Genomic DNA, 14,554 nt, shown 5'->3' with positions numbered 1-14,554 from the left:
GAACATTGTTGCAAGGACTTGCTACCATTCAGCTACAAGAGCATTAGTGAGATCAGGCACTGATGTTGGGTGATTAGGCCAATTAGTTGATTTGATACTATACTAATGGTTGGAGAATTCAATGGCATGGTCCCATACTTAAGACAAAATTTATTATGACCTAACCTAATACCATTCAGACAGTAGTTAACAGTGGACTCACCTCAGTGAGTCTGTGTGTGGTCCTGTGCAGTTCAGCTGGTTCCTCTGGGGGTTCAGGAGGAGGTGTAGTCTGGTTCCCATCAGGGTTCCTCAGACCCTCCTCACACCCCTCCTCCTGGAAGAGACAGGTGATACAGATTACACAGACATACACTCCCTCAGGTACGTACACACAGACGTTTGAGTCCTATACCGTAGTTAAATTACTGAATTGTTGTTAAACCCATCATGGTGGCCATAAATATGATGTTGTGGGTAGAAATAAGTCAGCTATGATAAGTCAAGTCACCATCAGACAAACCTGACTGAACTATTTTGACGTGTACAGTAGGTGTTTGTTAGTGTGTGGGTATGTGTAGATACAGTAAGCTTCAAAAGTATTGGGACAGTGACACATTTTTGTGGGGGGTATGATATTTGTGCTTCTGTAACTTTCTCACTTTTTTGTCCCATTACTTCGGTCCCCTAAAATGGGGGGACTATGTACAAAAATTGTAAACCATTTCTAAACGGTTCACCCAATATGGATTAAAATACCCTCCGTTTAAAACTGACAGTCTGTACTTTAAACTTTAACCTCAAAGTCATTGTATCATTTACAATCAAAAGTGCTAGAGCAGTGGCTCCCAAACTTTTTATAGTCCCATACCTCTTCAAACATTCAACCTCCAGCTGCATACCCCTTCTATAGCACCAGGGTCAGATCACTCTCAAATGTTGTTTTTTTGCCATCATTGTAAGCCTTCCACACACACACGCTATACAATACATTTATTAAACATAAGAATGAGTGTGAGTTTTTGTCTTATAGGACCAGGGCACAAATAATGATAAATAATTTTGCTCTTTATTTAACCATCTTACCTATAAAACCTTATTTGTTCATCGAAAATTGTGAATAACTCACCACAGGTTAATGAGAAGGGTATGCTTGAAAGGATGCACATAACTCTGCAATGTTGGGTTGTATTGGAGAGTCTCAGTCTTAAATCATTTTCCACACACAGTCTGTGCCTGTATTTAGATTTCATGCTAGTGAGGGCCGAGAATCCACTCTCACATAGGTATGTGGTTGCAAAGGGCATCCGTGTTTTAACAGCATGATTTGCCAAGGCAGGCTACTCTAAGTGCAGCCCAATTCAGAAATCTGGCAGAGGCTTCTGATTAAATTAAATTTTTACAGAACCGCTTGTTGCAATTTCGATGAGGCTCTCTTGTTCAGATATCGGCAACTGGAAAGGGATAACGAATGCAGTTGTTTGTTTCATCCGTTTTGGGAAAGTACCTGCTTAATTGCGCAGCCAACTCACTCAGGTGCTTCGCTATATCACATTTAACATTGTCCGTAAGCTTGAGTTCATTTGCACACGAAAAATCATACAATGATGGGAAGACCTGTGTGCTGTCCTTGTTAATGCAGACAGAGAAGAGCTCCAACTTCTTAATCATAGCCTCAATTTTGTCCTGCACATTGTATATAGTTGCGGAGAGTCCCTGTAAACCTTAATTCAGATCATTCAGGCGAGAGAAAAAAAAATCACCCAGATAGGCCAGTCGTGTGAGAAACTCATCATCATGCAAGCGGTCAGACAAGTAAAAATTATGGTCAGTAAAGAAAACTTTAAGCTCATCTCAATTTTTTTTACATTTTTTTATTTAAATGTGTCATTACTTTGCCCCTTGATAACCAGCACACTTCTTCTGTATGTTGTAAAAGTGGTTATGGTTGCTGCCCATATCATTGCATAGTGCAGAAAATAGACAAGAGTTCAGGGGCCTTACTTTAACAAAGTTAACCATTTTCATAGTAGTGTCCAAAACGTTTTTCAAGCGTTCATGCACGTGTGTTACCACTCCACTATGTCTCCCTGTCATGGCTTTTGCCATGTACAGATACCAACATGAGCAGCAGCTACGTTTGGCTACATACTGACCATTAGTGGAATTCCCGCAAGAGAGTAACATTTTAGATGACTGGATGTTAATTATTTGACTAGGCTACCTGTATTCGACATTGTGTTGTTATTTCGCTTAACACTAGATGGTTTAATTTCATTTTTGGCAGTGAAACGAGGCTACTCAGACGAGAAAGAAAAAAAACACACCAATGTTAAATATAAATGGACTGAAAATGTCCCAGAAAATGTGTAAAAAAAAAAGTGAATCGCATTTTTATTTGTCATACCCCAGATGGAATTGGGCCTACCCATCCCAATACTTTTAGCTCATTGTATATTTAGTTATAAAGGGCTGTTGGGTGTACTGTATGTTAAATATGGTGATATCTGATGCAATGTATACAAAAGAGAGTCTCAATTAAAGTCTTAGAATGAAAAATCCCATTTTGTGTTTATTAAAACATAAATAAGTTTAAAATACACCATATGAAAACCACACATACACGTCTAAACTACAAATCTGCATCATAAACTACATTCATTTTCTCATTAAGTGTCTTGGGAAAGAAATTAAGTAGTTGAATGGAAGTTATGAAATAAGCATTTGGGAACATCATATACAGTGCCTTCATAACATTTTCACACCCCTTGACCTTTTCCACATTTTGTTGTTTTACCATGTAGGATAAAAATGGATTCAATTGAGAAAAAAACATATCAACAATCTACACAAAATACTCTGCCAAAGTGGAAGAATAATTCTAACATTTTTATTTTAAAAATAAATAAAAATAAAACACTAATATATCATAATTAGATAAGTACTTAACCCCCTGAGTCAATACATGTTAGAATCAACTTTGAGCCTTTCTGGGTAAGTCTAAGAGCTTTCCACACCTGGATTAACCAACAATTGCCTATTATTCTCTTTAAAAATCTTCAAGTTCTCGAAGCTATGCGCCAGAAGAGAAAAATAACTTGTCCCAGCGATGAAAGCTGCCAAAGCGTGTGGGTACATTGCTTACATCCACTATGACAGGCGTATTGTCCACCCGCAGAAAACACACACACACACCAACTGATTAATGGACTGCTGAATGTTTTTTTTTCTCATTTGTTTGTTCTTTTCCATATTATGTATGTCTCTGAGAAGCTACCCAGGAAAGGGCAAAAACATTTGCTCATATTAATATATATGTAGCCTTAGAAATAAGGTTAATGAAAATCAATAACTTGCTGACATCAGATAGCATTCAAATAGTAGCCATTTCTGTGACTCACTTAGATAATTCCTTTGATGATACAGCAGTAGTAATACAAGGATAACATCTATAGAAGAGACAGGAATGCTTATGGGGGAGGTGTTGCTATATACAGTGCCTTCGGAAAGTATTCAGATCCATTGACTTTTTCCAAATATTGTTACGTTACAGCTTTACTCTAAAATGTATTTTTACATTTTTAAAAAGTTCTCAGCAATCTACACACAATACCCTATAATGACAAACCAAAAACAGGTTTAGGCATTTTTGCAAATTTAAAAACAAAAATACATTATTTTCATAAGTATTCAGACCCTTTGCTATGAGACTCAAAATTGAGCTCAAGTGCATCCTGTTTCCATTGATCATCTTTGAGATGTTTCTACAACTTGATTGGAGTCCACCTGTGGTAAATTCAATTGATTTGACATGATTTGGAAAGGCACACACCTGTTTATATAAAGATCCCACAATTGACAGTGCGTGTCAAAGCAAAAACCAATCCATAAGGTCGAAGGAAAAACCTAGGGCAGGGTACCAAACATTTCTGCAGCATTGCACGTCTCCAAGAACACAGTGGGCTCCATCATTCTTAAATGGAAGAAGATTGGAACCACCAAGACTTCCTAGAGCTGGCCACCCGGCCAAACTGAGAAATCAGGGGGAGAAGGGCCTTGGTCAGGGAGATGACCAAGAACCCGATGGTTAGTCTGACAGAGCTCTAGAGTTCCTCTGTGGAGATGGGAGAACCTTCCAGAAGGACAACCATCTCTGCAGCACTCCACCAATCAAGCCTTTATGGGGTGAAGGTTCACCTTCCAAAAGGACAATGACCTTAAGTACCACTCTTTTCTCTGTATACATCAATGATGTCGCTCTTGCTGCTGGTGATTCTAATAATAATAATAATAATATATGCCATTTAGCAGACGCTTTTATCCAAAGCGACTTACTCTGATCCACCTCTATGCAGACAACACCATTCTGTATACTTCTAGGGCCGATTTCAAGTTTTCATAACAATCGGAAATCTTCTTTTTTTTTACACCTTTATTTAATCTTTATTGAACTGGGCAAGTCGGTTAAGAACACATTCTTATTTTCAATGACTGCCTAGGAACGGTGGGTTAACTGCCTCGTTCAGGGGCAGAACGACAGATTTTCACCTTGTCAGCTCGGGGGATCCAATCTTGCAACCTTACAGTTAACTAGTCCAACGCAATAACGACCTGCCTCTTGTTGCACTCCACAAGGAGACTGCCTGTTACGCGAATGCAGTAAACCAAGGTAAGTTGTTAGCTAGCATTAAACTTATCTTATAAAAAACTATCAATCAATCACTAGTTAACTACACGATTGATGATATTACTAGATATTATCTAGAGTGTCATAGGTTGCGTATAATCTGACTGAGTTTACAAGCATACAAGCATCTAAGTATCTGACTGAGCAGTGGTAGGCAGAAGCAGGCGTGTAAACATTCATTCAAACAGCACTTTTGTGCGTTTTGCCAGCAGCTCTTCGTTGTGCGTCAAGCGCTGCGCTGTTTATGACTTCAAGCATATCAACTCCCGAGATGAGGCTGGTGTAACCGAAGTGAAATGGCTGGCTAGTTAGCGCACGCTAATAGCGTTTCAAACATCGCTCGCTCTGAGCCTTGGAGTGTTTTTTTCCCTTACTCTGCATGGGTAGCGCTGCTTCGATGGTGGTTGTTGTCGATGTATTGCTGGTTCGAGCCCAGGGGGGAGCAAGGAGAGGGACGGAAGCTATACTGTTACACTGGCAATACTAAAGTACCTATAAGAACATCCAATAGTCAAAGGTTAATGAAATACAAATGGTAAAGAGAGAAATAGTCCTATAATTCCTATAATAACTAAAACCTAAAACTTCTTACCTGGGAATATTGAAGACTCATGTTAAAAGGAACCACCCGCTTTCATATGTTCTATTGTTCTGAGCAAGGAACTTAAACGTTAGCTTTCTTACATGGCAAATATTACACTTTTACTTTTTCCAACACTTTGTTTTTGCATTATTTAAACCAAATTGAACATGTTTATTATTTATTTGAGGCTAAATTGATTTTATTGGTGTATTATTAAGTTAAAATAAGTGTTCATTCAGTATTGTTGTAATTGTCATTATTACAAATAAAGAAAATTTAATTGGCCGATTTAATAATCGGTATCGGCCTTTTCGGTCCTCCAATCGGTATCGGCAATGAAAAATCATAAATCGGTCGACCTCTACTCTGGGCGGTTCTGACTTAGAATAATATGTGGACATCTACAAATACCTAGGTGTCTGGTTAGACTGTAAACTCTCCTTCCAGACTCACATTAAGCATCTCCAATCCAAAATTAAATCTAGAATCGGCTTCCTATTTCGCAACAACGCATCTTTCACTCATGCTGCCAAACATACCCTCGTAAAACTGACTATCCTGCCAATCCTTGACTTCGGCGATGTAATTTACAAAATAGCCTCCAACACTTAACAAATTGGATGCAGTCTATCACAGTGCTATCCGTTGTCACCAAAGCCTCATATACTACCCACCACTGCGACCTGTATGTTCTCGTTGGCTGGCCCTCGCTTCATATTCGCCGCCAAATCCACTGGCTCCAGGTCATCTATAAGTCTTTGCTAGGTAAGGCCCCGCCTTATCTCAGTTCACTGGTCACCATAGCATCACCCACCCGTAGCACGCACTCCAGCAGGTATATTTCATTGGTCACCCCCAAAGCCAATTCCTCCTTTGGTCGCATTTCCTTCCAGTTCTTTGTTGCCAATGACTGGAACGAATTTAAAAAATCACTTTAGCTAGATACTCATATCTCCCTCACTAACTTTAAGCACCAGCTGTCAGAGCAGCTCACAGATCACTGCACCTGTTCATAGCCCATCTGTAAATAGCCCATCCAACTACCTCATCCCCATTCTGAATTTATTTATCTTGCTCCTTTGCACCCAAGTATCTCTATTTGCACATTCATCTTCTGCACATCTACCATTCCAGTGTTTAATTGCTATATTGTAATTACATCGCCACCGTGGCCTATTTATTGCCTTTACTTCCCTTGTCTTACCTCATCTGCACACACTGTATATAGACTTTTTCTATTGTGTTATTGACTGTATGTTTGTTCATTCCATGTGTAACTCTGTTGTTGTTTGTGTCGCACTGCTTTGCTTCATCTTGGCCAGGTCAAAGTTGTAAATGAGAACTTGTTCTCAACTAGCCTACCTGGTTAAATACAGGTGAAATTAAATTTTAAAAAGTACACAGCCAAGACAATGCAGGAGTGGCTTTGGGACAAGTCTCTGAATGTCCTTGAGAGGCCCAGCCAGAGCCCGGACTTGAACCCAATCGAACATCTCTGGAGAGACCTGAAAATAGCTGTGCAGCAACGCTCCCCATCCAACCTGACAGAGCTCGAGAGGATCTGCAGAGAATAATGGGAGAAACCCCTCAAATACAGGTGTTCCAAGCTTGTAGCGTTATCCCCAAGAAGACTCGAGGATGTAATCGCTGCCAAAGGTGCTTCAACAAAGTACTGAGTAAAGGGTCTGAATACTTATGTAAATGTGATATTTCAGAGTGTGCAAAGCTGTCATCAAGGCAAAGGGTGGCTACTTCGAAGAATCTAAAATATATGGTTTTGTTTGGTTATTACATGATTCCATACGTGTTATTTCACAGTTTTGATGTCTTCACTATTATTCTACAATGTAGAAAATAGTCCAAATAAAAGAAAAACCCTTGAATGAGTAGGTGTCCAAAACTTTTGACTGGTACTTTTTCTTGATGTGAAGTCATATTACGTCTGCCGTTTTTGATCGACCCAAGACAGTTCTATGGAAACACACAGCGATAGGCAACTGTCATCTATTTTCTACGCAAACTTTCTAAATGTCAATGAAAAATCTCTGGGCAAATTTATGGAAACATAGTTAATGAGTTGAATCATCTGTTTTTGTCTGGGGATACAACAACAAATGTGTGCTGTTGGGGGTACTTGAGGACTGGAGTTGGGAACCACTGGCCAACACAGTACTACAAAAACATTTTTTATGCCTTATACACTGAGTGTGCAAAACAATAGTATCACCTTCCTAATATGGAATTTACATCCCTTTTTGCCATCAGAACATCCTCAATTCGTCGGGGCATTGACTCAAAAGGTCTCCAGTGTCCAGGTCTCGATGTCCTTCGGGTGGTGGACCACTCTTGATACACACGGGAAACAGCAGCATTGCAGTTCTTGACACACTCAAACAGGTGCGCCCGGCACTTACTAACATACCCCGCACTTAAATCTTTTGTCTTGCCCATTCACCCTCTGAACGGCACACATACAGTGGGGCAAAAAAGTATTTAGTCAGCCACCAATTGTGCAAGTTCTCCCACTTAAAAATATGAGAGGCCTGTCATTTTCATCATAGGTACACTTAATCTATGACAGACAAAATGAGAGAAAGAAAAATACATAAAATCACATTGTAGGGTTTTTAATTATTTGTTTTTGCAAATTATGGTGGAAAATAAGTATTTGGTCAAAAACAAGTTTCTCAATACTGTTATACCCTTTGTTGGCAATGACAGAGGTCAAACGTTTTCTATAAGTATTCACAAGGTTTTCACACACTGTTGCTGGTATTTTGGCCCATTCCTCCATGCAGATCTCCTCTAGAGCAGTGATGTTTTGGGGCTGTTGCTGGGCAGCACGGACTTTCAACTCCCTCCAAAGATTTTCAATGGGGTTGAGATCTGGAGACTGGCTAGGCCACTCCAGAACCTTGAAATGCTTCTTACGAAGCCACTCCTTCGTTGCCTGGGCGGTGTGTTTGGGATCATTGTCACGTTTCATCTTCAATGCCCTTGCTGATGGAAGGTTTTCACTCAAAATCTCACGACACATGGGCCCATTCATTCTTTCCTTTACACGGATCAGTCGTCCTGGTCCCTTTGCAGAAAATCAGCCCCAAAGCATGATGTTTCCACCCCCATGCTTCACAGTAGGTATGGTGTTCTTTGGATGCAACTCAGCATTCTTTGTCCTCCAAACACGACGAGTTGAGTTTTTACCAAAAAGTTATATTTTGGTTTCATCTGTCCATATGACATTCTCCCAATCTTCCTCTGGATCATCCAAATGCTCTCTAGCTAACTTCAGACGGGCCTGGACATGTACTGGCTTAAGCAGGAGGACATGTCTGGCACTGCAGGATTTGAGTCCCTGGCGGTGTAGTGTGTTACTGATGGTAGGCTTTGTTACTTTGGTCACAGCTCTCTGCGGGTCATTCACTAGGTCCCCCCATGTGGTTCTGGGATTTTTGCTCACCGTTCTTGTGATCATTTTGACGCCACAGGGTGAGATCTTGCGTGGAGCCCCAGATCGAGGGAGATTATCAGTGGTTTGTATGTCTTCCATTTCCTAATAATTGCTCCCACAGTTGATTTCTTCAAACCAAGCTGCTTACCTATTGCAGATTCAGTCTTCCCAGCCTGGTGCAGGTCTACAATTTTGTTTCTGGTGTCCTTTGACAGCTCTTTGGTCTTGGCCAGAGTGGAGTTTGGAGTGTGACTGTTTGAGGTTGTGGACAGGTGTCTTTTATACTGATAACAAGTTCAAACAGGTGCCATTTAATACAGGTAACGAGTAGAGGACAGAGGAGCCTCTTAACTTGGGTCTGTGAGAGCCAGAAATCTTGCTTGTTTGTAGGGGACCAAATACTTATTTATTTTCCACCATAATTTGCAAATAAATTCATAAAAAATCCTACAATGTGATTTACTGGATTTCTTTTCTCATTTTGTCTGTCATATTTGAAGTGTACCTGTGATGCAAATTACAAGCCTCATCTTTTTAAGTGGGAGAATTTGCACAATTGTTGGCTGACCCACTGTACATAATCCATGCCTCAATTTTCTCAAGGCTTAAAAAAAATATTCTTTAACCCGTCTCCTGCCCTTCATCTACACTGATTGAAGTGAATTTAACAATAAGGGATCATACTGTAGGTTTCACCTGCATTCGTGGAAAGAGCAGTTGTTCCTAATGTTTTGTACACTCAGCGTATATCACAGGTCTGGAAGCAACATTCCTCCCGAATATTCAACACTAAAACATGTTACTCTCGTAATTCCAAATTCAACTGCGGATCTTTTGACAATTCATCTTTGTCTTTAATGCAGGGTTTGATCTAAACGTCAGAAGCTATTGAGTGGAATGGTTTTCTGCTGGTGTATCCTGAGGGTAGCTCCTCTCCGAGAACCTCTTTCTGCAGTGCGAAGCACCTCTCCCGTGTGGACCTTCAGGTGCATCTTCAGCTGGTGCTGGCGGTAGAATCTCTTCTCACACTGGTGGAAGCTGTATTATTTCTCCCCTGTGTGGACCTTCTGGTGTCTCTTCAGGTTGCCAGCATGGGCAAAGCGCATGTTACACTGGGTACAGCTGAAGGGTTTCTCCCCTGTGTGGACCCTCTGGTGTCTCTTCAGGTCACCAGCCTGGGCGAAGCGAATATGACACTGGGTACAGCTGTAGGGTTTCTCCCCTGTGTGGACCCTCTGGTGGATTTCCACCTTCTGGGGGCAGCTGAAGCCTTTGTTACAGAACGCGCAGAGGAACCGTTTCTCTTTACTTTTTCCTGATGTTGCTCCCCCACCCAGAGCCTGGGCTCTAACCCTGTCGTTTGAATTCAATACCTGATCGAAAAGGACATGGCTGTGTGAATCGGAAGGCCCCATTGACGTGGACACTGGGTTGTGATCCCGGAACTTGTGTAAAGGGGAGTTGGTCCCAACATTTAGATTTGTCTCTATGCTTTCCCTGTAGTCTAAGAAGGCACTGCTGGTGCCCTGCGAGTGTCCTTCTCCTAAATGAGTCTTGTCTTCATTCCATTTCAGAGTGTCGCCCTCCACTTTCACATCATCTAAGGCCAGACCCTCCCCTTTCTCATCCAGGCACTTTTCAGAGTATACACTATTACTGTACCGGTTCCAGTCCCCTCTCATTGGATTAGACTGTGTATCTAAGCCCACAGGCATGTCACCAGGTATCATCTGTGTCTCTGTAGCGTATGAACAGGACGGATCATTGACAGTCTGTAACGAGTCACTTGGGTCCTGATGGGACAGAACCGTCGTTGGGCTATGGTTACCATAAAGTAAATACTCTGAGTGGGGAGCAGGAGGAGAGCCCAGTCGCTCCAGCCCCATTGAAGTGTTGGGGTATGTCTCTGTCTTGAAGATGGTGTTCTGTGTTCCACTGACCTCCGTGATGCTGCTGGGCTGTGCTGGGGCGGTGTTTGGGCCCTCCTTGGCTACAGGGGTTGCTCCAGCCACTGCAGTCTGGCAGTCTCTGCTGTGCCGTGGGTCCTCTTCTCCTTCAGCCATCTCCTGCTTAACCCCAGGACCTGCAGCCGCTACATCTGCAGACTGACACAAGAAGAGAGGAGGATATTCCGGTACATGAGTTGAATAACAATGTCATAGGGAAGTCTCACGAGAAATGAGGATGTAGATGTGCAATGCTTTCGAAAAGTATTCAGACCCCTTCACTTTTTCCACACTGTTATGTTACAGCCTTATTCAGAATGTCCTCAATCAACTCACAACACCCCATAATGACTAAGCGAAAACAGATTTATAGACATTTTTGCAATTGTATTAAAAATAAACATTAACTTTAATTTGCTATAAAGCAATTGAGCTCAGGTGCATCCTGGTTCCATTGATCGACCTTGAGATGTTTCTACAACTTAATTTGAGTGCACCTGTGGTAAATTCAATTGTCTGGACATGATTTGGAAAGGCACACACCTGTGTATAAAAGGTCCCACAGCTGACAGTGCATGTCAGAGCAAAAACCAAGCAATGAGGTACAAGGAATTGTTTGTAGAGCTCCGAAACAAGATTGTGTCGAGGCACATATCTGGGGAAGGGTACCCAAATAATTTCTGCAGCATTGAAGGTCCCCAAGAACACATTGACCTTTATTCTTAAATGGAAGAAGTTTGTAACCACCAATACCAAACTGTGCAATTGGGGGAGAAGAGCCTTGGTCAGGGAGGTGACCAAGGACCCGATAATCACTGTGACAGCGCTCCAGAGTTCCTCTGTGGAGATGGGAGAACCTTCCAGAAAGTCAACCATCTCTGCAGCACTCTACCAATAAGGTATTTATGGTAGAGTGGCCAGATGGAAGCCACTCAGTAAAAGGCACATGACAGCCCACTTCGAGTTTGCTAAAAGGCACCCAAAGGACTCTCAGACCATGAGAAACAAGATTCTCTGGTCTGATGAAACCAAGACTCAATGCCAAGTGTCACGTCTGGAGGAAACCAGGCATCGATCATCACCTGGCCAATACCATCCCTACGGTGAAGCATGGTGGTGGCAGAATCATGCTGTGGGGATGTTTTTCAGAGGCAGGGACTGAGAGACTAGTCAGGATCGAGGGAAAGATGAACGGAACAAAGTAAGAGAGATCCTTGTTAGAAACCTGCTCAGGACCTAAGACTGGGGTGAAGTTTCATCTTCCAACAGGACAATGACCCTAGGCACACAGCCAAGACCACGCAGGAGTGGCTTTGTGTCAAATCTCTGAATATCCTTGAGTGGCCCAGCCAGAGCCTGGAATTGAACTCGATCGAACATCTCTGGAGTGACCTGAAAATAGCTGTGCATCCAACCTGACAGAGCTTGAGAGGATCTACAGAGAAGGATGGGAGTAACTCTTCAAATACAGGTGTTCCAAGCTTGTAGTGTCATCCCCAAGAAGACTTGAGGCTGTAATCGCTGACAAAGAGGCTTCAACCAAGTACTGAGTAAAGGGTCTGGATACTTATGTAAATATAATATTTCATTTTTTACATTAAAAAAAAAATTGCCATTATGGGGTACTGTGTGTAGATTGATGTATGAAAAAACAATCAATTTCAGAATAAGGCTGTAATGTGGAAAATGCACTGTAAGGAACTAAAAAGCTGAGGGGAGCCTTTGGGAAATAAACGGGCCACATTTGATTGACAAAGTAACACTATTACACTGACCTCTATCATGATAACGTGCTGGGTTGAGGTTCCACTCCCCTCATCAACAGTGATTGATTGGTCATCTCTCCATGTAGTGTGTTCAGCTGGCTTCACAAAGCTTCTGTGTCCTCCAGTGAGATGTCCTTCACCTGAGAGTGATTGGGAGAAAAGAGGTGGTTAGGTACACTATTGACAGTTTTGACACTGTAAGGTAACACTTCTCATAAATCAATCTACAAAAAGTGTATCAATAAGTTATGTTCCATGCATCATATTATTTTCAATTAGCAAATAATAGGAAATGTTGTAAATCAAGAATCTGGTTCAAATATGATAGTGTCTTTGTTCAAGATAACTAAGGAATCAGTGGAATTATTCCTTGCAATCCAAAAACTGACCAACACCCAATTTTGGTTAACCATGTGTACTTAACACATGTAAAGCCACACGTGCGCTGAGGGGAACAGGGCACTATGGCCGGCAGTCTTGGCCTTCTGCTAAATGTACCTCTTGCCATTCCTCTGAAACGGTCGAGAATCTTGACACTACTGGGACGACTGGCGAGGACGCGCTCTCGCATTGTCCTCTCTGCGCGCTCCCGTGCCACCTTTAGTTCCAGTAGCTGTAGTTTCCTCCGCAATGTCCGGTTTTCTTTCTGGCTTTGAGTTATTTCCAAACGAAACACTGTATAGTCGTCGTCTACGAGTTTACAGATCTCTGCCACGGCTGCATTCGCTAACACCTCCATGACGGAGGCTATTTGAGTGTGAAAAACCATATAGTTAGTCATTGTTAGCAGCTAGCTAGCGGTGCCTAAATAACATATGTCAACCAAATCCTACCTCCAACGCGAATTAAAAACGCTAACGTAAAAATTGTAATTGGACACTGCGGTTTTGTTGTTTGCGCCAAAGTCTGACCAAAGGCAGTACAGAAACTCTTCGGTCCAGCAATTGTGACGCAGGCAAGAAGAACTAACTACTTCCGAGTCACGGATTTTTGGAATCCTGAATAAGAGTCCTGTAGTGCCAACATAATGTAAAATGTCCACAATTATCGATCTATCATACAAATAATACTTGAAAGTATTTCTATGTGATTCATGTTTTATTTTTTAAATCCTACATTATCAACAATGTTTTTTGTGTGTGTTTGTCCTATCATTTATTGGACTGTACCACAGGAGGTTGGTGGCACCTTAATTGGGGAGGATGGGCTCATGGTAACAGCTGAAGTGGAACATTATCAAATGTTATTCCATTCGCGCCTTTCCAGACATTATTATGAGCCGTCCTCCCCTTAGCAGCCTCCACTGGACTGTACCGCAGAATGAGCAGCAACGCTCCTTGGGGTGTACACTTTGTGGATTTGGAATGTAGAAGTTCTCCTGAGTAGAATGATTTTCCCTTTTACTGAGACACAACGTACAGGCAATTGTGTATTTGTATTGGTATTTATTATGGATCCCAGGCAGCAGCTACTCTTCCTGGGGGCCAGCTAAATTAAGGCAATTATACAATTTAAAAAAAACCTTACAATGCATTTACAACAGATTTTACAACACATTAAGTGTGTGCCCTCAGGCCCCTACTCTACTACCACATATCTACAACACAAAATCCATGTGTATGTGTGTGTATAGTGCGTATGTTATTGTGTGTGTGTGTGTATGCATATGTCTGTGCCTATGTTTATGTTGCTTCACAGTCCCCCTTGTTCCATAAGGTGTATTTTTATCCATTTTTTAAAATCTAATTTTACTGCTTGCATGAGTTATCTGGAGTCATGGCTCTATGTAGTGTGCCTCCCATAGTCTGTTCTGAACTTGGGGACCGTGATGAGACCCCTGGTGTCCCATGTCTTATGTGGTATGCATGGGTGTCTAAGCTGTGTGCAAGTAGTTCAAATAGATAGCTCGGTGCATTCAACATGTCAATTACTCTCACAAATCCACTTTGGGCCAGGAGAAATTGACATGCATATTATTAATGTTTCTCTCTGTGTACATCCAAGGGCCAGCCTGCTGCCCTGTTCTGAGCCTGAGCCTATTGCATTTTTCCTAAGTCCCTCTTTGTGGCACCTGACCACCCAACTGAACAGTAAACCAGGTGTGACAAAACTAGGGCCTGCAGGACCTGCCTTGATGATAGT

At 41.8% G+C, this 14,554-nt stretch overlaps 1 protein-coding gene across 2 annotated transcripts; it reads right to left on the bottom strand.

Annotated features, from left to right (window-relative positions):
- Window positions 1–9,192: 9,192 nt before the first annotated feature.
- Window positions 9,193–13,351, bottom strand: LOC124001673 (Wilms tumor protein homolog). Of its 2 annotated transcripts, XM_046308672.1 has the most exons (4): window positions 13,246–13,349; window positions 12,911–13,159; window positions 12,422–12,552; window positions 9,193–10,805 (listed from the first exon to the last, which is right to left on the bottom strand). In XM_046308672.1, the coding sequence occupies exons 2-4, from the start codon at window positions 13,149–13,151 to the stop codon at window positions 9,744–9,746; spliced, it is 1,434 nt and encodes a 477-aa protein (XP_046164628.1). In that variant the 5' UTR covers window positions 13,152–13,159; window positions 13,246–13,349; the 3' UTR covers window positions 9,193–9,743. The 2 variants fall into 2 exon arrangements, with proteins under 2 accessions (XP_046164628.1, XP_046164627.1); XM_046308671.1 differs by having other exon boundaries at window positions 12,911–13,351.
- Between the last annotated feature and the right edge of the window lie 1,203 nt (window positions 13,352–14,554).

The sequence above is a fragment of the Oncorhynchus gorbuscha genome, linkage group LG17, assembly GCF_021184085.1.
Source record: "Oncorhynchus gorbuscha isolate QuinsamMale2020 ecotype Even-year linkage group LG17, OgorEven_v1.0, whole genome shotgun sequence".
Taxonomy (NCBI): Eukaryota; Metazoa; Chordata; class Actinopteri; order Salmoniformes; family Salmonidae; genus Oncorhynchus; species Oncorhynchus gorbuscha.
This window is presented reverse-complemented; position numbering and strand designations above follow the sequence as displayed.